The sequence below is a fragment of the Cheilinus undulatus genome, linkage group 8 (genome assembly GCF_018320785.1).
Source record: "Cheilinus undulatus linkage group 8, ASM1832078v1, whole genome shotgun sequence".
Classification (NCBI taxonomy): Eukaryota; Metazoa; Chordata; class Actinopteri; order Labriformes; family Labridae; genus Cheilinus; species Cheilinus undulatus.
Genome location: NC_054872.1, coordinates 53,164,599 through 53,191,635, shown reverse-complemented (window position 1 = coordinate 53,191,635; position 27,037 = coordinate 53,164,599). Strand labels below are relative to the sequence as shown.

At 45.3% G+C, this 27,037-nt stretch overlaps 2 protein-coding genes across 2 annotated transcripts; both read right to left on the bottom strand.

The window, feature by feature from the left end:
• Nucleotides 1-1,452: 1,452 nt before the first annotated feature.
• On the bottom strand, nucleotides 1,453-8,094 carry LOC121513286 (gonadotropin-releasing hormone II receptor-like). Its single transcript, XM_041792922.1, has 4 exons — nucleotides 7,917-8,094; nucleotides 7,300-7,822; nucleotides 5,279-5,480; nucleotides 1,453-1,838 (listed from the first exon to the last, which is right to left on the bottom strand). The coding sequence occupies exons 1-4, from the start codon at nucleotides 8,027-8,029 to the stop codon at nucleotides 1,453-1,455; spliced, it is 1,224 nt and encodes a 407-aa protein (XP_041648856.1). The 5' UTR covers nucleotides 8,030-8,094.
• A 9,921-nt stretch (nucleotides 8,095-18,015) lies between these two features.
• LOC121514209 lies at nucleotides 18,016-24,382 on the bottom strand. The gene is made up of 12 exons (XM_041794309.1): nucleotides 24,288-24,382; nucleotides 23,671-24,193; nucleotides 22,767-22,873; nucleotides 22,286-22,449; nucleotides 22,082-22,210; nucleotides 21,536-21,657; nucleotides 21,207-21,337; nucleotides 20,618-20,691; nucleotides 19,123-19,186; nucleotides 19,001-19,029; nucleotides 18,344-18,413; nucleotides 18,016-18,266 (listed from the first exon to the last, which is right to left on the bottom strand). The coding sequence occupies exons 1-12, from the start codon at nucleotides 24,332-24,334 to the stop codon at nucleotides 18,161-18,163; spliced, it is 1,566 nt and encodes a 521-aa protein (XP_041650243.1). The 5' UTR covers nucleotides 24,335-24,382; the 3' UTR covers nucleotides 18,016-18,160.
• Between the last annotated feature and the right edge of the window lie 2,655 nt (nucleotides 24,383-27,037).

The window sequence follows — 27,037 nt, the reverse complement described above, 5'->3', positions numbered from 1 at the left end:
ATTTTTCTTAGAAATTTTAGGGGCTTGGGATGATTCCATCATTTTTATGGAATTTTGGAGAATTTTTTTAAAAGTCTGCCAAGAAATTTAATGGGGAATTTGCTTGAAAATTTTCAGGAATTTGCATTGGATTTTTTGGGGGAAAATTTGATTGGAATTTTCAGGCTTTATGACGGATTTTCCCAAAAAAAAAAAAAAAAATTGAGGACAATGTAAAGAAATAATTGGGTATTTTTCATAGGACTCTTTAAAAATATGTTGAAGAATTTTCATAATAAATTTTGATTTTTTTAAATTATGGAACTTTTTGGTTTTGGGAAGGAAAATTTTTTAAAAAATTCCTGTTCAATAACAAGACTGATGTTTGAACCTATCAGACTGTATTTATCCTAAATAAGTGGGAGAAACTGGAAATGCTCTCCAAACAAAGGCTCGGGTCTTAGGAGGTTAAGAAATGTAAATCAGGACTTTCTCAGATGTGATTGGAGGATTTGAACAGGCGGGTTTACAGCAGGACCAGGAGCTGCTGAAGTATTCTATTAAGAGTTTATATTCTGGGTTCTAATGAGACTACCTCGCCTGTTAAACCGCTGTAGAAACTAAACGTAGAGCTCGTAGTGACCGAAGGCTAGAACCAATGAGAAAAGTAATGCTTTAATATTTCTGATTTCTTTTCTCTCACATTTTATTTTCATAAATGTGTCATAAAAAGAAGAAAAGCATCTGTAAGCTTTAAAAGAGAGCAGACAGAAGGAGATGGGAACTTCAACCCTCAGGTTTGGTTTAAAAACTTTAATTTAGACAATTTTTGGTCTGAAGTTTTTCTCTGAATACCTCACACCGTCATGTTTATGTTCCTCTGTGGATGGACTTCTTCTTCTGTGGTTTTTAATGTTTCTGCTTCTTTCCTGTCTGTTCTCTGCTCTGATGTTTGGACACATGAAACCAAATAAAACTGAACTCCAGTAGAAAACCGTCTCTGTTCACTGACTGATTCAATTAAAACTTTAGTGTGTGTCCACTCACTGATTCAGCCCATCATCAGCCGCCTCTTTAACAGCTTTTCTCCCTCATAAACATGGATGATGGACTTCTAAATCTGTGATGTCACATGGTGCTTCAGCACACCTGTTCATCTCTGCAGACAGGTGAGACGTTTACACAGACTCACAGATTTAATCAGACATGAGCTCAGAGAGTCTGAGATGTTTAACAAATCAATAGATCAATTAAATAATACAACAACAATCAATCGATCAATGCTGGATCAATAAAAGGTCTCCTGAGGCTCCAGACCACCAGCTCTAAACAAAAAAAAGATTAAACTATAAATATGAAATATGTAGTCCTGTTATTTTTGTCCACCAGAGGGCGTATAACATCTGTTGCAGCCCCCAGTCCTGATCCACCTGTTTTCACTGTGACATCACCATAGTCATGGCCTCTGATTGGTCAGTCTGCAGCAGGCTGCTGGTTGGTGGGCGGGTCTGACCCCCTGCTGTAAGGCCTGGCGGACAGAAGGTCCGGAGAGCATGATGTCGTGTCTGTCCTACGGTGGCAGCAGGCGGCGAGGTCGGCCCTGAAGGACGGCGTGTAGAAGCCATAGATGACGGGGTCGCAGCACGTGTTCAGGTTTCCGAACAGGAAGAGGGCGTGGTGGACGTACTCAGGCGTGACCCGTAGCATGGCGGGCTGGAACCAGTACCAGATCCCTAGAAGGTAGTAAGGCGTCCAGCAGAGCACGAAGGTCAGCACGATGACCACGGTCATCTTCAGCGTCTTCATCCGAGCCTTCGGGATGATGTCAGTGCCGCTGCGCCTCAGGTATGACTCACCTGCTAAGAGAAGAGAGCAAGGTCACGACCTTGGCTATGATCTCAGGACTGAAAAGTGGGTCATGGAGTTGTGCTACATGAGTCTCAGGTGCTGCAGGTGTTCTTAATGTGCATACAGGTGTGTCCAGGTGAGATACCTCTGTCCCTCAGGTGTTGCAGGTGTGTTAAATGAGCACACAGGTGTGTCCAGGTGAGATACCTCTGTCCCACAGGTGTTGCAGGTGTGTTAAATGAGCACACAGGTGTGTCCAGGTGAGGTACCTCTGTCCCTCAGGTGTTACATGTGTGTTAAATGTGTGTTCAGGTGTGTCCAGGTGAGTTACCTCCGTCCCTCAGGTGTTGCAGGTGTGTTAAATGAGCACACAGGTGTGTCCAGGTGAGTTACCTCTGTCCCACAGGTGTTGCAGGTGTGTTAAATGAGCACACAGGTGTGTCCAGGTGAGATACCTCTGTCCCACAGGTGTTGCAGGTGTGTTAAATGAGCACACAGGTGTGTCCAGGTGAGGTACCTCTGTCCCTCAGGTGTTACATGTGTGTTAAATGTGTGTTCAGGTGTGTCCAGGTGAGTTACCTCCGTCCCTCAGGTGTTGCAGGTGTGTTAAATGAGCACACAGGTGTGTCCAGGTGAGGTACCTCTGTCCCTCAGGTGTTGCAGGTGTGTAAAATGTGTGTTCAGGTGTGTCCAGGTGAGATACCTCTGTCCCTCAGGTGTTACAGGAGTGTTAAATGTGTGTTCAGGTGTGTCCAGGTGAGTTACCTCCGTCCCTCAGGTGTTTCAGGTGTGGTAAATGTGCACACAGGGGTGTCCAGGTGAGATACCTCTGTCCCTCAGGTGTTACAGGAGTGTTAAATGTGTGTTCAGATGTGTCCAGGTGAGATACCTCTGTCTCTCAGGTGTTGCAGGTGTGAAAATGTGCACAAAGGTGTGTCCAGGTGAGATACCTCTGTCCCTCAGGTGTTGCAGGTGTGTAAAATGTGCACACAGGTGTGTCCAGGTGAGATACCTCTGTCCCTCAGGTGTTACAGGTGTGTTAAATGAGCACACATGTGTTTCCAGGTGAGATACCTCTGTCCCTCAGGTGTTGCAGGTGTGTTAAATGTGTGTTCAGGTGTTTCCAGGTGAGTTACCTCTGTCCCTCAGGTGTTACAGGAGTGTTAAATGTGTGTTCAGGTGTGTCCAGGTGAGTTACCTCTGTCCCTCAGGTGTTGCAGGTGTGTTAAATGAGCACACAGGTGTGTCCAGGTGAGGTACCTCTGTCCCTCAGGTGTTACAGGAGTGCTAAATGTGTGTTCAGGTGTGTCCAGGTGAGTTACCTCTGTCCCTCAGGTGTTTCAGGTGTGGTAAATGTGCACACAGGGGTGTCCAGGTGAGATACCTCAGTCCCTCAGGTGTTGCAGGTGTGTTAAATGTGTGTTCAGGTGTGTCCAGGTGAGATACCTCTGTCTCTCAGGTGTTGCAGGTGTGTTAAATGTGTGTTCAGGTGTGTCCAGGTGAGTTACCTCTGTCCCTGAGGTGTTGCAGGTGTGTAAAATGTGCACACAGGTGTGTCCAGGTGAGATACCTCTGTCCCTCAGGTGTTACAGGTGTGTTAAATGAGCACACATGTGTTTCCAGGTGAGATACCTCTGTCCCTCAGGTGTTGCAGGTGTGTTAAATGTGTGTTCAGGTGTGTCCAGGTGAGTTACCCCTGTCTCTCAGGTGTTGCAGGTGTGTTAAATGAGCACACAGGGGTGTCCAGGTGAGTTACCTCTGTCCCTCAGGTGTTGCAGGTGTGTTAAATGTGTGTTCAGGTGTGTCCAGGTGAGTTACCTCTGTCCCTCAGGTGTTGCAGGTGTGTTAAATGTGTGTTCAGGTGTGTCCAGGTGAGTTACCTCTGTCTCTCAGGTGTTGCAGGTGTGTTAAATGTGTGTTCAGGTGTGACCAGTTGAGTTACCTCTGTCCCTCAGGTGTTACATGTGTGTTCAGGTGTGCACACAGGTATGTCCAGGTGAGATACCTCTGTCCCTCAGGTGTTGCAGGTGTGTTAAATGTGCACACAGGTGTGTCCAGGTGAGATACCTCTGTCTCTCAGGTGTGTTAAATGTGTGTTCAGGTGTGTCCAGGTGAGATACCTCTGTCCCTCAGGTGTTTCAGGTGTGGTAAATGTGCACACAGGGGTGTCCAGGTGAGATACCTCTGTCCCTCAGGTGTTGCAGGTGTGTTAAATGTGTGTTCAGGTGTGTCCAGGTGAGTTACCTCTGTCCCTCAGGTGTTGCAGGTGTGTAAAATGTGTGTTCAGGTGTGTCCAGGTGAGATACCTCTGTCTCTCAGGTGTTGCAGGTGTGTTAAATGTGTGTTCAGGTGTGTCCAGTTGAGTTACCTCTGTCCCTCAGGTGTTACATGTGTGTTCAGGTGTGCACACAGGTATGTCCAGGTGAGATACCTCTGTCTCTCAGGTGTGTTAAATGTGTGTTCAGGTGTGTCCAGGTGAGATACCTCTGTCCCTCAGGTGTGTTAAATGTGCACACAGGTGTGTCCAGGTGAGATACCTCTGTCCCTCAGGTGTTGCAGGTGTGTAAAATGTGCACACAGGTGTGTCCAGGTGAGATACCTCTGTCCCTCAGGTGTTGCAGGTGTGTTAAATGTGTGTTCAGGTGTGTCCAGGTGAGTTACCTCTGTCCCTCAGGTGTTGCAGGTGTGTTAAATGTGTGTTCAGGTGTGTCCAGGTGAGTTACCTCTGTCTCTCAGGTGTTGCAGGTGTGTTAAATGTGTGTTCAGGTGTGACCAGTTGAGTTACCTCTGTCCCTCAGGTGTTACATGTGTGTTCAGGTGTGCACACAGGTATGTCCAGGTGAGATACCTCTGTCCCTCAGGTGTTGCAGGTGTGTTAAATGTGCACACAGGTGTGTCCAGGTGAGATACCTCTGTCTCTCAGGTGTGTTAAATGTGTGTTCAGGTGTGTCCAGGTGAGATACCTCTGTCCCTCAGGTGTTTCAGGTGTGGTAAATGTGCACACAGGGGTGTCCAGGTGAGATACCTCTGTCCCTCAGGTGTTGCAGGTGTGTTAAATGTGTGTTCAGGTGTGTCCAGGTGAGTTACCTCTGTCCCTCAGGTGTTGCAGGTGTGTAAAATGTGTGTTCAGGTGTGTCCAGGTGAGATACCTCTGTCTCTCAGGTGTTGCAGGTGTGTTAAATGTGTGTTCAGGTGTGTCCAGTTGAGTTACCTCTGTCCCTCAGGTGTTACATGTGTGTTCAGGTGTGCACACAGGTATGTCCAGGTGAGATACCTCTGTCTCTCAGGTGTGTTAAATGTGTGTTCAGGTGTGTCCAGGTGAGATACCTCTGTCCCTCAGGTGTTGCAGGTGTGTAAAATGTGCACACAGGTGTGTCCAGGTGAGATACCTCTCTCCCTCAGGTGTTACAGGTGTGTTAAATGTACACACAGGTGTGTCCAGGTGAGTTACCTCTGTCCCTCAGGTGTTGCAGGTGGATGTGCAGCAGGATGCGGCTGTAGCAGCAGCTCATGACCAGCAGGGGGACGATGTACAGCGTGGTGAAGTAGAACATGTTGAACAGAGTTTCCTGCCAGCGGCGGCTGAAGCTGCCATGAGTCGCACACTGAGTGAAGTCAACGCCGTCCAATCGGATTGCTCGGAAGAGAAAGAGCTGCAGGAGGACAGGAGGAGGGTCAGTATGAAACCTGAGCACAGGCAGAGTCCAGATGAATTAAATATTGATGCTTTTTTTGCATGCTCTCTCAGTTTGAGGATAGCCTGATCCAGGCAGATTTACACATTCCTCCATTTCTTGAGGATGATTTCACAGCGCTCTGGGGGATGATCAGAGCCTTGGAAATGTTTCCTTATCCATCCCCTGACTTAGACTTTTCAATCACCTTTTTTCTTGGTTATTCTTAGGACTGCTGTGACTTTTGTCAGATAGTGACATGTAAATAAAGTTCAGCTTAAGGTTTGGATATTATGTTTTCATGGAGTTACTAGGAGAAAAACATACATGAACGTTTAGGGTAAAATTAAATCATCTCTGTTTGGAGGTTTCCATTCTTTAGGTTAGGATTACATAAGAGTTAAAACTGTTAATCTGATTGACCGTATGACCTTGGTATGACCTTGGTTGTGGTCAGACATGGTTGTAGTTTTCAGTATCACTGTGATGAGGTCAAAGTGTCTCTGAGTGAACAGAGCTACAGTTTGACTCATCGATGACGTTAATTGTTGTTTAACTGCGTTTCCAGCTGCAGGTCTTTTAGTGTTGTTAGCATTCCTCATAGAAACCAAGGGGAGGTGTTAGCCCAAGCTAACAGCAGGAGGTCTGATTTAATCAGAAACATTCCTGCAGGGATTTCATGTTCCTGAGGGTCTGAGAGAACAGATACTGGAACCTGCAGCAGCAGAGACGAGGGTAGAGGAGAGTTTATTCAGTAGCAACGTCAGTGACACCAGGAAGAGATGATTAGATAATAAAGAATGAATCTGCTCTATGACCTCCAGATGTCCTTCAGAGCTGCTCTGCAGATGACCCACTGGTTAATATTCATGTTAAACAGCATGATGTAAAGATAAGATCTGCAGCAGCTACATGAATTATTAAGCAGAAGAAGAAGAAGTGACAGCTCAGAGCCCTAACATGAAGAATGAACTCCACCAATCACAGAACAGTACCTACAGGGTAACCAATCACAGCGAAGACTGAACACTGCAGCAATTTTTGGTATCTGCACCGTCTGTATGATGTAAATGTGGAGTTTACAAGGGTTCACAGAAACCCTGAGTCTGTTTACTCTGAGTCCATTAATCCCGAGTCTGTTAACTCTGAGTCTATTAACTCTGAGTCAATACCCTGAGTCTATTAACTCCAAGTCTGTTAACTCTGAGTCTATAAACCCTGAGTCTGTTAACTTTGAGTCTATTAACCCTGAGTCTATTGACTCTGACTCTATTAACCCTGAGTCTGTTAACTCTGACTCTGTTTACTCTGAGTCTATAAACCCTGAGTCTATTGACTCTGAGTCTATAAACCCTGAGTCTGTTTATTCTGAGTCTACTAACCCTGAGTCTATTAACTCTGAGTCTGTCAACTCAGAGTCTATAAACCCTGAGCCTTTAAACCCTGAGTCTATTAACCCTGAGTCTCTTAACCCTGAGTCTGTTAACTCTGAGTCTCTTAACACTAAGTCTGTTAACTCTGAGTCTATGAACACTGAGTCTCTTAACCCCTAGTCTATTAACCGTGAGTCTCTTAACCCTGAGTCTGTCAACCCTGACTCTCATCATTTTTTTCATGTTTTTCATTTAAACATTCTTTCCACATCTATAACAAGTTTCATGTTGCCTTGATGTTAATCTGGTCTTAACTGGGCCTCATATACACCTGTGTGGTTTTGTTTCACCTGTGCTGATGTTACCTGTCTTTGTTTTACCTGTGCTGATGTTACCTGTGTTTGTTTTACCTGTGCTGATGTTACCTGTGGTGATGCGAGTAGAACGCTGAGGCTCCAGGCCATCAGCAGCATCCGGCGGTTCCTGTGGTGCGCACTCAGAGCATCGAGCGGGTGCAGGATGGCGTGCTGCCGGTCGAGGCTGATGACCACGAGGATGAAGGCGGCAGCGTGCATGGCAAACAGCTTCAGGAAGCAGAGCAGCTTACAGAGCACATCTCCTCCGTACCACTGCACTGTCACGTTCCAGACGGCGTCCAGAGGCATCACCACGAACGTCATCATCAGGTCGGCTGACGCCAAGCTCAGCATCAGCGGACGCAGGTGAGATGCCAGACGACGGCCACGCCCACACCACAGACTGACCAATAAGGCGAGGTTGCTGCAGGCTGCAAACAGGAAAAGGATGAAGGTGGCACCAACACGGAACTGAGCAGCCCGGGTGAAGCTGGGAGCCTCCCAGTCTGAGAGAGCTGGGAACTGGGAAGTGTTGGGAGAGAGTGGTGGAGGATGTGATGAAAGCCTCATGATGGGCCAATCTCCTGACATGCTGCAGAGCCAATCAGAACACACAGTAATACCAGTGTTAGTCACTGTAATTAATGTGGTGATGACCAAAATCAACAGAGAGCCAGACAACTCACCACAAACACACCATCTCCACTGTGAAGCATGGTGGTGGCAGCATCATGCTGTGGGGAAGCTTTTCAACAGCCAACCCTGGAAGGCCAGTGGAAAAGACTGGCATTTCTAGCATGCTTGGACCAGAGCATATGCTATGGAACTGCACAGGCTGACTGGAGAGGGAGTGATTTGGTCTTATGTGGATCGTTGTGCAGACAAAATATGTGTAAATTGTAGGTTACAAACAGTCTTATTTGTCATAATGGATCAGCACCAGGCTGGGAGCAGAGACCAGTCTGTGCATAGGGATGGGCTTTTATTACCATTTGTTCATTCTTTGTTTTTGTCAGATTTCCTGCTGAGCTTGGATGTTTCCTTCAAAATAAAAGCATTTGAAATAACACTACAGTCGTGAAGCAGACTGCATGTTCACCAGTGTGTCTGTCTTCAGTCTGTCTCAGTCCTATTGATCATCTCTCACAGAGGTCAGGTTTCTGCTGGCTATTTTTGGCTGTGTTTATTCTTGGTTTCACATTGAAAACCTCCAACAGAACCTTTGAACTGTTTCCGTCTGTATTTCTGCGTGTTCCCTTGAGGCTGAAGGATGTGCACCGAACATTGCAATACCACCAGTAATCACTGGGGGCAGTGTTGTGGGTGAAACTGTATAACTGTATAACATTCCATATGTCATCCTTCAAAACTATCACAACATTCCATTCTTGCCTTTAAAGATGTTAGCTTGCAATTAAAACATTCCATCCTTGCAATTCAATATGATGCCATACTTCATTGCCAATTAAACATTCAATCATTGCATTTAACAATTATGTCATTCTTTATAACCTATGTATCATTCCTTTCTTGCCGTTAAAGATGATGTCATTCTAATAATAACAATAATGATAATAACATTAATGATGACAATAATAATAATAATAATAACAACAACAACAACAACAATAATAATAATAATAATAATAATAATAATAATAATAATAATAATAATAATGTCTGAGAGGCTCTGACTGTGAAAGAGTTGATATTTTTACCCGATAAGCAGCTCAGATGTTCCTCATGTTCCTCCTTAAAGAACGTCAGAAAACCCAGAGAAGGATCAGTGTGTTGCTGCAGAGCCTCCTGAAACACTGAAGAGAAACCTGCAGAGCAGCACGCTCTGGGGGCGGGGCTTCAGCCCCCTCACTGTAGGTGTGTTAAAGGGACAAACAGGGCACACAGCCCTGACGATTAGTGGCTCTCAACTGGTGGGTCTGGGCCCAAAAGTGGGTCATGAATCATTCTTCCCATCTTCTTTGGAGGATCTTTGTGCTATATATACATGTATCAGCAGAGGTTATGCGTCACAAAGGTGAGAAGAAGTTGCTAATTTTATATTCATCTACTGTAATTGTTATCAATTACATGCTCTCTGCCGGCTGTAGCTGCTAGAGCCGGCGGCCGGTCCAATATTGAAGACAATTACAGTGCATGGAAAATAAAATTAGCAACTTCTTCTCACCTTTGTGAGGCATAACCCCTGCTGATACATGTCACGAGACACCAGGGGGAAGATAGGCCCCCCTGGCCCCTTTCCACAGGGCACTGCTTGATCCAGGTACTGGTGGCACTGGGTTTCAAACCCCAGCCTCTCCCGCCACAGGTGCTCATGCCCCCTCGGGTGCTTGAGAGTGTGCTGAACCCACTGCACCACCGGTACCTTTCACACTGGGTGATCTTCTCCTGGCACATTTATCATCATCATTGGGATGTTGGACTTTAAAATTCACAACCTCTCCTCTCAGACTTCCAGAGGTTTACCTTCTCACTTTGAACTCAAGTTGTCACCCAGCCCTGGTAAGACTTGAACCTGCAACCTTCAGACTCCCAGACAGACCTCTACCTCCCTAGCCCACATAGACAGACACCTGCTATCATCTCCTCAAGCCTTTCCCTTCTTTCTTCAGACTCAGCTCTTAAAAACTGACCAAGCCTAAGTAGGACTTGAACCTGCAACCTTCAGACTCCCAAGCAATCCTTTATCTCTCTAGACTACCAAAGCAGACACTTGCAACCTTCCAAAGTTCTCCTCTTGTTTATTTGGAGTCAAAGCTTGAAAATTGACAAAGTCGTCTGAAGATTTGAACCTGCCACCTTCAGACTGCCAGACAGACCGCTCTTCTTCTTTGCCACAGAGACAAACATCTCCTGAAGTTCCGAAAGGTTCTCCTTTTTCTCTTTGGACTCAAATCTTTAAGACTGACAACGTGTTGTTAAGATCTGAACCTGGACCCTGCAGTCTCCCTGGTAGTCCTGGATCCCTCTAGGCTACGGAAAGAGTTACAGATGAACGTCTGAGGTTTTCGTTACTTCCTTTGGACATTGGACTTCAAAATCAACCAGCCCCACCTGGATAAGGTCAGAACCAGGAACCTTTGGACTGCCAGTCAGTCTTCTATCACCTTCAGCCACAGGATCAGACTCTTGCTTCAGTTTCTCCAAAGCTTTCAGTGTTTCATTTGGATGTTGGACTTTCAAACTCATCAGTAGGGAATAAGAATTAGTCACAGACTTCCAGGTTGTCTTTTCAGGGTTTCCAAGAGCCTTTTCACCTTCCCTTGGTCTCGGTCTTGCAAAATTCTCCCTCAGGATCAAACACAGGATCTTTGATCAAATGAATCAGGCCTGGATGTGTGGTCTGAGACTGTACTCAGCTTTCCAAAAAATGTGATTAATCACAGTTAATTCATGATTTCACTAGAGGGCCTGGTAGGTTTGGATGGTGTTTTCCCCTAATAAATACAATCCTCAGTAAAAATCTGTATTTTGTTTTTACTCAGGTTATCTTTGGCAAATATTAAGATTAGTTCAATGATCTGAAGCATTTCATTCTGAAAAATATGCAGAAACATTAGGGATCAGGGAGGTTGAAAATGCTTTTTTGCCAGCATGAGCTTTTACAAACTTAAACAACAAACAATTCTATTTCCAGCTGGTATTTTTGTGCATAGTTGTGGCCTAATTTAGCGGTTAAAGGTACCAAAGACTGTCCTAAAAGAATTAGGCTTTATGGATAAAAGAGTTGGATATTCCTCCTTAACTTGGGTCAGTATTTTAATAGTTGGAGTTGCATGGCTTTATGGGGTAAAAACAGAAACCTCTCCAAGTGTATACTTTTGTCCCGCGTTGATTTTAGGAACATTAGTCACCAAAATAAAGAGATGAGGCACGTTTCCTCTCACTTTTAACCTCAAAATCAATGCTCAACCAAAAACGACAGGATCTTCTCCATGGCACAGATATGTGTTTATTGATTTATTTTTATGCCTTTGTAAGATAGAGGAGGACGGCAGGTAGAGTCGGAAACAGGGGGAGAAACATGCGGTGGAGGACCTCAGGGTGGATTTGAACCCGGGCCGCCTGCGGACATGGGGAGCGCTTTAACCACTAGGCCACCTGCTCCCTGTTTAGGCCTGTTGAGGTCTAGTCTGACCTGTATCAGTAGCTCCTGCTTCATCCCAGCCTCTCCTCTGTCTGTCCAAATGTCCCTCCTCCCCTCCGATGAAGCAGTTGTAATGTCAGTAGATGTCAACGGACCAGAAACCCTTGCCAGTCTGTAATCCTGAGTCAACACCCCATGACTCAGAGGTACACCACTGATGATGTGTCCCAAAGTTACACCTGTCCATATCCCAGGTGCACCTCCGATGGAGCTCTTAACATCGGGGAACCACCAGGAGGAACTACTAGGAGGACTCCCTGTCACTCTCAACACCAGGGAAACCCTCAGGTAAAGTGTATACCACCTATCGGCACAACGGACAGTTTAACGTGTTTCATGATTCCTTAGTAACCTGGAGATCATAGACAGTCAAGTGTAAATAAAATCAATGAGAAGGGATGGATGGATGGAGAAGGGCCATAGATCACACGGTGTCCACACTGACATATAATTAGCAATAAGACGTGCCACAGTGACAGAAGCAGGGTTTTCAACCGGGATTGTCAGACTTGAAGGAAAACTCAAAAGGAGGACCCAAAATGCAGAGAAATAAAGAACTGATTTAATTAAACAAAATAATTTACTTGAAACAAAAAAACAGGAATTAAAATCAACTAAACAAAATCTAAAATAAGCACAAGGAGAGATCACGAGGAGTAGCATGAGCAAAGACATCAACTATGAACCCACACAGACACAGGGAGACACAGAGCTATATACACAGGGAGTGATTAACAATGGCAGACAGGTGTGGACAATCAGACACAGGTGAAACTGGTGAAGGATAATCAAAGTGGAGGGAAACTCAAACACAGGGAGGAAAAACTAAAACATGAAACAAAACAAGAAGCACAGAGAAACTTAACATGAAACAGGGAAATAAACTAGACATGAAACACAAGGGCTGTAAAACTAAACATGGAACACAGGGAATTACTTAATACAATAAAAAACTAGACACATGGAAAATAACAAAAGCCCAAAATACACAGAAACACAAAGACTATATAAAACAGAAATGAACTGAACTAAAGACTAAAAAGCTGAACAAAGGAAACAGATAACATCTAAGAACTAAACCTAATACAAAGTCAATCTAGAAATCACAGAATTCACAAAGGAAAACCACGGGAAAACTCAGAAACATAATAAACCAAAACCTGGGTCATGACAGGGATGTTGGAGACAGATCTTATCGCTAAGGGGCGACACACCCACTGCACACGGTCTGCTCACACTTTACTTTATGGATCCGTGTCAAAGCTTCGTGTTTGTGTTGCTGGACGGAGGTGAATGTTGTCTGGAGGTATAAATGCAGGTCTGAGGTCCGTTTATGTCCAAGTGTAAGCTCAGAGTGGTTCTCCCTATGTAGGAATTATGGCTTAAAGAAGCAAGACTGGGGTGACAGCTGCTTTCATTCTCAGTCTTTTATTAAGCCGTCTTCATTTAAGGGCAGGGGTGTCAAACTCAATCACAGCAGGGGCCTGAGTCTGAGTCTGGGTCTAACCTGAGGGCCTACAGGGTCAACATTAACCATTAAATGCCAACCTAAATGATTGTGGGATTAAAAGTTGAACATGTTGAGTTAAAAACTCTGAATGTCATGTTTTTACCTTTAAAACTTATAAGTTTGACCTTTTATCTCAGATTTTAGGTAGATTAAAAAAAAAAAGTTTTTAAAAGGCAAAATATGAGATAGATTACTGAAACCATGATTTTTAACAGGCAAAAATCAGACAAAAGTCAAAATCATGACTTTAAAAGGTAAAATAGGGTTTAAATTTAAAATGATGAATCTAAAAGGTAAAAAGATGAGATAAAAAGTAAAGGTTATAGGATGTAAAGGTTAAATATGAAATAAACAGTCAAAACCATAACACTGAGTCATAACTGTGAGATGCAAACTTGATAAAAAAAAAAAGGTGGTAGAAATTTGTGTTCGGGATGTTTTCAAATTATTTTTACCGTTTAATTTTTAGAATTTTTATGAGACGACAAGGATGTTAGAAATCATCACACATATGTAAAAACATCATATGATCTGATGGGCCGGGCATAACTGCACCACGGGCCGGGTCTGGCCCCCGGGCCTTGAGTTTGACACCCCTGATTTAAGGGCAGTGTTGCTGCAAACACGTCTGTAGGAATCTTGGGTGGAACTGTGTGTGTTTGTCTAGCCTTGGAAAAGAGTGCTCAATCGTTCTGCCTTTGGACCGATGAAGCTGTGTGTGCATGACCAGATCTTGAACCTTGACAGATGTTTCCTCTTTGGGTAATAAAATGATCTACATTAACATTTAAAGGTCACATATTTGACCCTTTTAAGACAAGTTTATATCGCTGTCAGAGTCCCTAAAACATGCCTGTGAAGTTTGTTGCTGAAAAACCTCCAGTATTGGATTTCTGCATGTCTAAAAACCCCTCTGTTTCAGCCCTGCTCAGAACCAGCTGTTTCTGTGTCTGTGGCTCTGACTCCGCCCCTGACCACGCCCCTCTCCGGAAATGGATGTGGGTCTCCTGAACCTCCTATCAGCTGAGGGGAGGATCAGGAGATCAGGGAGGGCCGATCGAACCTGGGGGCGGAGCTAACTCCCCACACGACATCATGAGGGGAAAATCTGAGAACGGCTGATTTCAGCACAGAGCAGGGGGGAGGAGGGAACGGGATTATCTGATTCTGTTGTGTGGCGTTGTGTGTCATCTTTGAGGGGCTTCGACCGGAGGTGCTCCCTGGACCTTTCGTGGAAGATCTGCATCTATTTGAACAATCAGACATCACTTTGGTTTACCACCCTTTAACTTCATTATGGAACATTAAGTCCACTTTGATAATGTTTGACAAACCAAGGACAGATAAAAACCACCCCCGAGCACCGACCTCGGTGCGAGGACCCTATTATTATTCTTTTCCGGCCTGGGAAATGGCTCATTTGGGGCCTTAACATGCTCAGAAACTCACCAGACTTCACCCAAAACATTCCCTGCGAACTATAACAACCTTTTTGTTGTGTGTATGGTGATGTAGAACCCAGGATGCGGAGGCGGAGAAGCAGTTTTAACAGTTTTATTAGCACAGGTCAATAATCAGGGAATGTGAGTCCAAGAGTCCGGGGGGAAGAGAGTGCTGGAGCTGGCTGCAGTGAGCGGGGAGTGAGGCACTGGAAAAGAAAGGAGGAGGCACGTTAGAAACAGTCCACAAAACACAAGCACTGGAAATTTCTCAAAGGTCCAATAATAAATTCTGAAGACTTCTCTGAGGGTATCTCGAGAGAGCGTGAGAGCCTGGAGCAAAGGTTTACCGCGAGGGAAGGTAGTCAAAACTCAGGCGCTGGTGGAGAGCTGCAGCTGATCTTAAGTAGTCCCTCCTGATGAGAACTCGCTGCAGGTGTGATCTCTCCACAGCACCCGGGGGGAGGGGAGAATGCCTCAGGGAACACAAAGTCAGGTTAGCAGCCAGCAGTAGTGACTCCGAAACCGGAAGTTAACAAAATAATACAAAATGTGCAACGTGAAACACCACACTTTTGGTGGAACTGCAAATCCATCCAGCACTGGCAACGGGGCAAAAGTGAGTTAGGGCCGTGGGTAACACCTACACACACCAAAATTGGTACGCATATGTATCCTGATGAGACAAACAAAAAATTACATTATGGCCATCCTCTAAAATGTACAGGAAACGCACTACAAACCATTTTTTGTCAAATTTTGGCGTTTTTGGAAAACCGCACATTTCGCATTTGAACAAACTCGTCCTAGGCCTTTCATCTGATGGACTCCAGAATTTTTTTGCATAAACTAGACTACCTGGAGATCTAAAGTTGAGCTCTGCAGGAGTTTTCACCAGTAGGCAGGGCCGTAATAGGGGCCCGATTTTGCCTTATTTTTGATGTGATTTTACAGTCAAAGTTACACGACAAGGCCTTATAACCTTTTAGTGCTTATGTCAATCATCACCAAACGTCACATGGATAATCACACACTGGTCCTGAATACAACCATGCATCAATTACATCACTTTCTCACAGCGCCCCTTCTGCCAGGTGAAGATTTACACCCTTAATTTTTCATGACTGTTTTATGGGTTGTCACAAAAAAATTCACCAAAAATCAATCGTTCATCCTAGGCCTATGATTGTCGCTGTGCTTATGGATCATCATCAGAGCTACAAAAAAGTCATTTTGACCCATGCCAAAATCCCAAAAGGAAGTCCACTAGCTCCGCCCCAAATCCAATATACCTCCATTTTTTGGCTGGCTATAGCTGCAGAGCTCTGTGACCTGCTGATGTCAGCTTCTCGATGTCCTCCTCCTGAACCTCCTTCCTCCTCTCCTCTTTCCTCCTCCTCTTCTTCACCTTCTCCACCTTCTCACCTGGAGGAGACTCACCTGACGCCATGTTGGAGGAGGAGCCAAGCAGGTGTTACACCTGATGGATCCTGTTAAAACAACATCTTTGAAGAATCTGACTTTAAAGACATTCAAATGACCATAAAATCAGCTATTCCTAACTATTAAGTCTCTCCTGGACGTTTTCTCTTTAAAGCTTGTCAAACATCGACCCTGTGGTTCACAGTCAGGCTCTAAACATCCTTTAATCAGGACGACCTGGGCTGGAAGAACATGTGTGCTGCAGTAATGTCACTGGAATTAAAACAAAGTTATGGGACTGAAAAACAAAAGAAAACAAAAACTGAACAGAAATTAAAACTCAATGATTTTATGTTTTAAACACAGTCAAGTCAAAGCCTGGGTTTATCAGGGTCCAGTCTCTGGGTTTATCAGGGTCCAGTCTCTGGGTTTATCAGGGTCCAGTCTCTGGGTTTATCAGGGTCCATTCTCTGGATTTATCAGGGTCCAGTCTCTGGGTTTATCAGTCTCTGGGTCTCAGGGTCTATCAGGTCCAGGGTTTATCAGGGTCCAGTCTCTGGGTTTTTAGGGGCCCTGTTTAACTGCCTCCATGTTTACTCTGCTCCACTGTTATTTGTCTGATCATGGAGAAGGTTCATGAACATTTTTCTAACTTGAACAGATGTCTCATGTCGTGTCTGTAATCTGGACTCTTCTACTGAGTTTAACAGCCTTATATTGAAGCTAACAGCGCCCTCTGCTGGAGGAGGAACATGCCACTCAGTAACCAGAAACATGATTGAAGGACATTGTTATGAATTTCCCATGCTGTCAAAATGGCGGCATCTGGTGGCCGAGAGTGATACAGCTCTGAAAGGGGCAATAGTAATAATTGCTGGCAGGTGTGACAGCCACACAGGTGTGCCTGCAGCTAGAATCAAAGCTCAGCACAGTCAGAGCAGAGGTCTCTGACTTCAATCCACTGTCCCAGCCATGCGTCCTTAAGAAAGTAAGATTGTTACCTTGTTTTGTTGTATTTTCTTTACCATTTTATGTTAATTTATATCAATTGATACTTGATTATTCCAATTTATGTTAATCTATTACTTTAATTGTTTGTTAACACAGATACCATGGTCTGGATGGACAATAAAACTCAAAAGTGTTCCACTTGTTACTGACTCTTTAATTTGAGAAAACTAAGGTGGTCAGCTCCTATAATAAGAACCAATAACAAGTTTTAATAGACATGTCTGAGGATCTGTGAGGGACCGTTAAATCAGCTGTTTGGACATTCACTTCTTCTTTCACTCTTTTAGGTTTGTTAAAGTATCGTCTACTGAATCTCACACAGTTAAAACTACGGCAGCCTTAAAGGTTGACTGCAAAAAACATTTAACAGGATACAAAATAAAATAAATCAAATAAAACACAAGGACTTTTTAGTATGGCTAAATACATTATTAAAATCAAAAATGTCTTTAAAAACCAACATTTGATAAAGTAAAACACAGAAACGATTGATCAAACAAAATGTCAGTGAAGAACCGAGATATGCTGATAAAAATAGAGGTAATCTGATTAATCTGAGGTCAATTTGAAGACAGTTTTTATAACTGAATGAAAACAGATTCAAACCGGATCAATGAATTTAAAATAATTTCTCATTGAAGGAGCAGAGGGAAAGTAAAGAGATGATTATAATGTAGGAGATGAAAGTGAACTGAAACATTAAAATGTGCATTATTAAAATCATAATAAACAATAATCCAGATTATTTCTATTTATCACTATTTATCTATTTTTATTTATCTCAATTAGGGAGATGTTTTTACTGACCCTCAGGGCCACCGTAGTTTCCCATCCTCTTTGAAGGATCCCTCTGCTGGAGTAGCTAGTGCACCAATCAGAGCGTGGTTTCATAGTTTTTTATTGATCTTATGTAATATTCTAATTTTCTGAGACACTGAGTTTTGGGTTTTCTTATCTGTGAGCGATAATCATCAACATTTCAAGAAATAAAGGCTTGAAATATTTCACTCTGTGTGTAATGAGTCTTTATAATATACAGGTTTACCTTTCTGAAATGAGGGACAAAAAAATGGAACTTTTTCATGATATTCTCATTTTTTAAGCTGTACCTGTATGTATACAGTGTTGCACCTCTTCAACCTTGCAAATGTTCAAAAAAGAGCCAGTCAGAAAATTTGCTCCAAAATATGTTCATACAAAAATATTTATTTAAATCTGTTTCTGTTGCCTGGTTACCACTGGAAGGCCACGCCTCTAGACAACTTCACAACCCTGCGATTTTTATTGAAGGCTTGATGAGACAAGCTCCTCCCCATGCTCAGTGTTTCCATGGAAACCATAATTAATGATCCGAATGATCATCAGGAATCACGATCAATGGTTCTACATCACTGAACAGAACACAGATCCCCACCTGCCTACAGGAGGCGTGGCCTTTTTGATCACACCTGGGCTGGGAGCCTGTGGCTCCTGGACCAATGAGGCTTCACTGAAAGAAAACGACCAATCAGGTGTCAGCATTCAGGTCTGTGTTTACAGTTGGTGTGATTGACGGCTGTCAGTTACCTTTCAGTGGGCGGGTTCTCCCTGTCTGACCACAGCTCACCTGAGCCGTTCTCCTGAGTTCTGCTGAGACCTTTGATAACGGAAACATCAGGAGACATCAGAGAACATTTGGAGAACATCAGAAGAACATTTAGAGAACATCAGAAGAACATTTGGAGAACATCAGAAGAACATTTAGAGAACATCAGAAGAACATTTAGAGAACATCAGAAGAACATTTAGAGAACATCAGAAGAACATTTAAAGAACATCAGGAGACGTCAGAGAACATTTAGAGAACATCAGAAGAACATTTAGAGAACATCAGAAAAACATTTAGAGAACATCAGAAAAACATTTAGAGAACATCAGAAAAACATTTAGAGAACATCAGGGGACATCAGAGACATTTAGAGAAAATCAGAAGAACATTTAGAGAACATCAGAAGAACATTTAGAGAACATCAGAAGAACATTTAGAGAACATCAGGGGACATCAGAGAACATTTGGAGAACATCAGAAGAACATTTAGAGAACATCAGAAGAACATTTAGAGAACATCAGAAGAACATTTAGAGAACATCAGGGGACATCAGAGAACATTAGGAGAACATCAGAAGAACACCTGGGATCATCAGAGAACATCTAAAGATGACAGAGAGATGCAGCGTACTCACAGTTCTGCCACTGGTCGTTCCCCTCTGAACTATCAACAAAAAAATAGAGAAGTCTAAGGGTCTCAAACTGTGGTTCCAGACCTGTCAGTGGTCTCAGCTCATCTCTTCACTATTACTGTTACCTGTGAGGTACTGGGCTGGTGAGGCCAGATGCTACATTGGCTCCTCCCCTCATGGTGACCTGCTCTGTGGAGGGTGAAGAATGATGGGAAATGAACTCATGTGTCCTGACCAGGACTCTACTAAAAACCACATAAAGACCTGTACCACATAAAGACCTGTACCACATAAGGACCTGTACCACATAAAGACCTGTACCACATAAGGACCTGTACCACATAAGCACCTGTACCACATAGGGACCTGTACCACATAAGGACCTGTACCACATAAAGACCTGTACCACATAAGGACCTGTACCACATAAGGACCTGTACCACATAAAGACCTGTACCACATAAAGACCTGTACCACATAAGGACCTGTACCACATAAGGACCTGTACCACAGAAAGACCTGTACCACATAAAGACCTGTACCACATAAGGACCCGTACCACATAAGGACCTGTACCACATAAATACCCGTACCACATAAGGACCTGTACCACATAAGGACCCGTACCACATAAAGACCTGTACCACATAAAGACCTGTACCACATAAAGACCTGTACCACATAAAGACCTGTACCACATAAGGACCTGTACCACATAAGGACCTGTACCACATAAGGACCTGTACCACATAAAGACCTGTACCACATAAAGACCTGTACCACATAAGGACCTGTACCACATAAGGACCTGTACCACATAAGGACCTGTACCACATAAAGACCTGTACCACATAAAGACCTGTACCACATAAGGACCTGTACCACATAAGGACCTGTACCACATAAAGACCTGTACCACATAAAGACCTGTACCACATAAGGACCTGTACCACATAAGGACCTGTACCACATAAGGACCTGTACCACATAAAGACCTGTACCACATAAAGACCTGTACCACATAAGGACCTGTACCACATAAGGACCTGTACCACATAAAGACCTGTACCACATAAAGACCTGTACCACATAAAGACCTGTACCACATAAGGACCTGTACCACATAAGGACCTGTACCACATAAAGACCTGTACCACATAAAGACCTGTACCACATAAGGACCCGTACCACATAAAGACCTGTACCACATAAAGACCTGTACCACATAAAGACCCGTACCACATAAGGACCTGTACCACATAAGGACCTGTACCACATAAAGACCTGTACCACATAAAGACCTGTACCACATAAGGACCTGTACCACATAAAGACCTGTACCACATAAGGACCTGTACCACATAAGGACCTGTACCACATAAGGACCCGTACCACAGTGGAAGAGAAACAAACCTAACTTGATCTTGAACCTTTCCAGTTTTAGTCTCCAGTGAGAGTGGTGATGCATTGTGGGACGGTTCAGTAGGACCGGTCTGCTCCTGATTCAAACTCTAAATTCCGACCAGTCCTCCATAGATACCTCTGTATGAAGGATCGGGTAGACTAAATGTGACGTCAGATTAAGGATGGATGGTGGGAGAGGATGTGGTTTGGACTCACCTGGCCCTTCCCTCCCTTCATGATCTGGTTCCTGATTGGACACTCGGCCTGGACTCTGTGTGACATCACTCTTCCTGTAAGGAGGGCGGGGCTGATTTAGGATTTAGTTTGAGCACATGGCTGCAGGTAGATGCTACCTGGGCTGCTTCTATTCACTGGAGGGACATGTCTATATGGTAGCCATCTTGGAGAGGGGTCACTGCATCACTTTATTAATGACAGCAGGAGGTCTAATAGAATCAAAACATTCAGTCATGATTAAAATGTTCATAACTCACTGAAATGTTTTATTTTCCTTTTTAACTCCAGATATCATGTATTTATGTTTTTGTTCCTATATATTTATGATCTAGGATTCTTGCATCAATAAAAAAAACAGTTTTCCATACCAAAATGCTCTATCCAAGATCAAATAGCATTAAAATATAGTTCCACCACCATAGCTTTATAGCAGCAGCTTTAAACCTCTCCAAGATGGCGTCCTCGTAGTCACATATCACAGACCTGAAGGTGAAACCTACATGCCTATAGACTGATCACTAATCCAGGGAAGTATTGATTGATTTCATTAACAATGATTGGTTGTTACCTGGCATGATGTCCCAAAGGTGGGTTGTGAGGGTGTGGTCTGAGTGGGCGTGGCCTCTGGGTGTATAGATCCTGCTGCAGAGCGGCGGTCAGGTGTTCTACCAGACGATCTCGAATGTGACTAGAGGGATCCTAAAGTTCAGAGACAGACAGGCACAGATTACGCCTGCCACGGAGTCCATCATCCACCTCTCCAGTTTAAACGTCTGAACTGACAGGCGTTTAGGAACGCCACAGCAGTTTGAAGTTTAAACTTGTTTATCGTGGCTGTGAACGGGGCTTCACTGTAAACACAGACACACCTGTGGAGGTAGACTTCTGTGTTGTTACCTGGTAGTGAGTGAGTGCGCTCAGAGCCTCCTTGTAGAGCTGAACAGCCTTCCTCTTCTTCCTCTGCCTCAGGTAACACTCTGCTAACGCCTCACACACCTGAACCTGGGCCAGGTGGTCGTCTAGGAGACAGACAGGGAGGAACATTAAAGAGATGTTTAGTTTAAATATTCAAATCTGTCTCGTCCAATCAGCTTCATCGCTGACAGAGATCGACCTCGTCCACCCCCCAGAAATCCTGTAGCACAAATTATTCACTAAGGTTGTCAACATTTTAGATTCTTGTTGATGCCACAGCTAAAATGACAGAGTCTGGATGGCATCAAAAACACTAGAGCCCTGATGAAAAAGCAGATCTTTGGTTCACATTGGACACAGGAGTTTTTTCGCAAAATGTTAACTAAAAAAAATATAAATTAGCCAATAGGGTTGTAGGACTTATGCTTTTATTGCAGTTATGATGGTACTCAGTGATTTATGTGTATAAACATGACTGAATCTATAATAAAGATGTAAAAAAGAGCAGAGCTTAGGTCAGGGATGTACCGGTGTCTTTAAACCCTTGCAGAGCATGCATGAAGCTCTCTGCTGCCTCCTCTTCATCGCCCAGCTGACTGCACGCCAACGCCAAGTTACTGAAACACCGTGCCTGGTCACCACGGCAACCCAGAGAGCCTGCACACACACATCTATAGTGGTGATCATAGTAATTGATTGTTGATCTAAAGTATTGATCAATGGTTGACTCACCGTACAGCCCAGCAGCGAGGCGGTGGTACGTCACGGCTGCTGTGTACTGGCCCTCAGCGTTTAGAGCCGCTCCAAGGTTGTGCATCACTTTGGCCAGCAGAGGGGGCTGCTGAGCTGAGGGCCTGAGAGCCTGACGGAAAGTCAGAACAGCCTCAGGGAAACACCTGAGACGGCAGTAAGACACTCCCACTGACAGGTACAACTCACCTGGACAGAAGCAGCATGAGAACTGATTTAGATCAATCATTCAATCAATCAATCAATCAATCAATCAATCAATCAATCAAATAAAGAGTGCCGTAGGCTATTCATGTAACATTTAAACAGCAGGATGTATATGAAAGGGAGCATGCTGAACCCTATCATGCTGCAGTCGCTGTTGATTACCAAGAATCCCCAGGTCAGAGATGCTCTCAGTCAAACTCAGACACTCTGTCAAGACGCCGATGATGTCGTCAATGCTGAACTAATCTGATTGGACCATGTGACTCCTGCTTCTTTGAGGGCAACAGCTGCAAAATCCAACACGGCCGCAACATGGTAACTCTCTGCAGCACGCCGGAAACTCTGGACTGCCTGAACCGGGTCCTACAAAAAACACAAATCCACAAAACTACAGCATCACCAAACAGTATGGGTTGGTTTAGAACAGCTCAGTCCACCTCTAGTTGTAGATCTAAGTGTAGCTGTAGTCCTATGTGTGGTGCTGTAGTTGTAGTTCTAAGTGTAGTTGTAGTCCTATGTGTGGTGCTGTAGTTGTAGATCTAAGTGTAGTTGTAGTCTGATTTATGGTGCTGTAGTTGTAGATCTAAGTGTAGTTGTAGTCCTTTCTGTGGTGCTGTAGTTGTAGATCTAAGTGTAGTTGTAGTCTGATGTATGGTGCTGTAGTTGTAGTTCTAAGTGTAGTTGTAGTCCTATGTGTGGTGCTGTAGTTGTAGTTCTAAGTGTAGTTGTAGTCCGATGTGTGGTGCTGTAGTTGTAGTTCTAAGTGTAGTTGTAGTTCTTTCTGTGGTGCTGTAGTTGTAGATCTAAGTGTAGTTGTAGTCCTATGTGTGGTGCTGTAGTTGTAGATCTAAGTGTAGTTGTAGTCCTATGTGTGGTGCTGTAGTTGTAGTTCTAAGTGTAGTTGTAGTCCTATGTGTGGTGCTGTAGTTGTAGATCTAAGTGTAGTTGTAGTCTGATGTGTGGTGCTGTAGTTGTAGTTCTAAGTGTAGCTGTAGTCCTATGTGTGGTGCTGTAGTTGTAGTTCTAAGTGTAGTTGTACTCCTATGTGTGGTGCTGTAGTTGTAGTTCTAAGTGTAGTTGTAGTCCTTTCTGTGGTGCTGTGGTTGTAGTTCTAAGTGTGCTGATGTTACCTGTGTTTGTTTTACCTGTGCTGATGTTACCTGTGGTGATGCGAGTAGAACGCTGAGGCTCCAGGCCATCAGCAGCATCCGGCGGTTCCTGTGGTGCGCACTCAGAGCATCGAGCGGGTGCAGGATGGCGTGCTGCCGGTCGAGGCTGATGACCACGAGGATGAAGGCGGCAGCGTGCATGGCAAACAGCTTCAGGAAGCAGAGCAGCTTACAGAGCACATCTCCTCCGTACCACTGCACTGTCACGTTCCAGACGGCGTCCAGAGGCATCACCACGAACGTCATCATCAGGTCGGCTGACGCCAAGCTCAGCATCAGCGGACGCAGGTGAGATGCCAGACGACGGCCACGCCCACACCACAGACTGACCAATAAGGCGAGGTTGCTGCAGGCTGCAAACAGGAAAAGGATGAAGGTGGCACCAACACGGAACTGAGCAGCCCGGGTGAAGCTGGGAGCCTCCCAGTCTGAGAGAGCTGGGAACTGGGAAGTGTTGGGAGAGAGTGGTGGAGGATGTGATGAAAGCCTCATGATGGGCCAATCTCCTGACATGCTGCAGAGCCAATCAGAACACACAGTAATATCAGTGTTAGTCACTGTAATTAATGTGGTGATGACCAAAATCAACAGAGAGCCAGACAACTCACCACAAACACACCATCTCCACTGTGAAGCATGGTGGTGGCAGCATCATGCTGTGGGGAAGCTTTTCAACAGCCAACCCTGGAAGGCCAGTGGAAAAGACTGGCATTTCTAGCATGCTTGGACCAGAGAATATGCTATGGAACTGCACAGGCTGACTGGAGAGGGAGTGATTTGGTCTTATGTGGATCCAGCAGACAAAATATGTGTAAATTGTAGGTTACAAACAGTCTTATTTGTCATAATGGATCAGCACCAGGCTGGGTGTTATGTGAGTGTAAAGGTTGAACCCAGGATGCGGAGACGGAGAGCAGTTTTGAACAGGTTTATTGTGCAGGTAAGTGGGAACAGGAGGGGGGGGGGGGTTCCAAGAGTCCGAGAAGGTGAGAGAGTGCTGGAGCTGGCTGCGGTGATCTGGGCAGGAGGCACTGGAAGGGAATGGAGAGGCACGTTAGAGGAGAGCACAGGAATAAACAAGCACTAGAGAATACTCAAAATTCTCAATAGAAAAAACACTGGTGAACTTCTCTGGAGGAATCTCGTGAGAGAAGGAGCCTGGAGCTAACGATTACCGTGAGGTAAGTAAGGCGAGACTCAGGCGCTGTAGAGAGCCGCAGCAGGTCTTAAATAGTGCTCTTGATGCATGATAAGCTGCAGGTGTGAACTCTCCACAGCACCGGGGGGGGAAGGGGTGGAAGCCTCAGGAAGAACAAAGAAAGTTAGCAGCCAGTCACAGCCTCCGGAAACCGGAAGTTTCACAAAATAAAACAACTAAACAAAGTAAAACACCACAGTACCCCCCTCTCAACGGACGCCTCCTGGCGTCCTGCCAGGCTTGTCCGGGTGCTCCCTGTAGAAGTCTCGTAACAGGCTGTCATCCAAAATCAATTTTCTGGAGATCCAGGATCGTTCCTCCGGACCATACCCCTCCCAGTCGACCAGGAACTGGAATCCCCGGCCTTGGGGTCGCACATCCAGGATTTTGGAGACAGTAAAGGCAGGATGGTCATCGATGATCCGGGGGGGTGGAGGGGCGACGGTCGGAGGGCTCAGGTCACTGGTGGATACAGGTTTCAACAGAGATACGTGGAACGTGGGGTGGATCTTCATAGACTCGGGGAGTTTAAGCTGCACAGCAGAGGGGTTGATGATTTTGGTGATTTCGAATGGTCCAACGAAGCGGGGGGTATGTTTTCTGGATTCTGTTTCGAGAGGAAGGTCCTTGGAGGAGAGCCAAACCTTCTGGCCAGGACGGTATTCAGGGGCAGGAGTGCGGTGTGCGTCAGCTGATTTGCGATTGCGCTCCTCCGTGCGCGAGAGCGCAGCCTTGGCTGACCGCCACACCTCTCTGATCCGCTGAAGGTGTTGCTGCACAGAGGGTACCGATGCGGAGGCTTCTTGCTCGGGAAACAAGGGGGGCTGATAACCCAGGGAACACATGAATGGAGACATGCCGGTAGCCGAACAGGTGAGGGAGTTGTGAGCATATTCGACCCATGGAAGGTGAGAGCTCCAGGCGGTGGGGTGATGAGCAGCCACACAACGAAGAGCAGCTTCTAAACTTTGACTGGCTCTCTCAGTCTGACCGTTACTCTGCGGGTGATAACCGGAGGACAGGCTGACCGTGGCTCCCAGTTCGTTGCAGAACTCCCTCCAAACACGAGAAACAAACTGTGGACCGCGGTCCGACACAATGTCGCTGGGGATGCCATGAAGCCTGAAGACATGGAGAACAAGGAATTGAGCAGTCTCTAGGGCGGAAGGGAGCTTGGGGAGAGGAATATAGTGGACTCCCTTGGAAAACCGATCCACAACAGTGAGAATGACAGTGTTTCCATCAGAGGGCGGTAGACCGGTGATGAAATCCACAGCGATGTGGGACCAGGGACGACCAGGAGTAGAAAGGGGGCGCAGCAACCCAGCAGGAGGTTGATGAGAGGATTTCCCTCGGGCACAGATGGAACAAGCCGCCACGAACTCCCGGGTGTCTTTAGTCATGCCAGGCCACCAGAAACTCTGCTGGAGGAAACTGAGGGTCCTCTGAAAACCTGGGTGACATGTGAGCTTGGATGAATGAGCCCACTGGAGCACTGGAGAGCGAACTGAGTCTGGAACAAAGAGGCGATCAGGGGGGCCGGTACCGGGATCCGGCTGGAGAGTCTGGGCGCCTTAACAGTCTGAATTATGTCCCATGTAGCAGCTCCTACTACGCAGGACAGGGAAGAATCAGGTCAGGCTCCGTATCCTCTCGGGATGACGAGTCACGAGAGAGGGCATCAGGCTTAGTGTTGCGAGAACCTGGTCGGTATGAGAGGGTGAAGTGGAAACGGCTGAGGAATAGAGCCCACCGGGCCTGACGGGAGTTCAACCGCTGTGCGTAGGTAGGCGAGGTTCTTATGGTCCGTCCAAATGATGAAGGGGTGCTGCGTGCCCTCCAGCCAGTGCCTCCACTCCTGTAAAGCCCACACCACAGCCAGCAACTCTCTATTTCCAACGTCGTAATTCCTCTCAGACGGGGACAGCGAGAGAAGAAGGCACATGGGTGAAGATTCTGGGTCTAGGGGTCTCTTTGGGACAGTACCGCCCCAGCTCCGGTCTCAGAGGCATCCACCTCAACCACAAACTGGAGGTAGGAGTCAGGGTGTTTAAGGACAGGGGCTGAGGTAAACAGAGTCTTAAGGCGGGTGAAAGCCTCAGCAGCTTCAGGGGACCACCGATAGGGGAAGCTGGAGGAGGTGAGCCTAGTGAGAGGAGC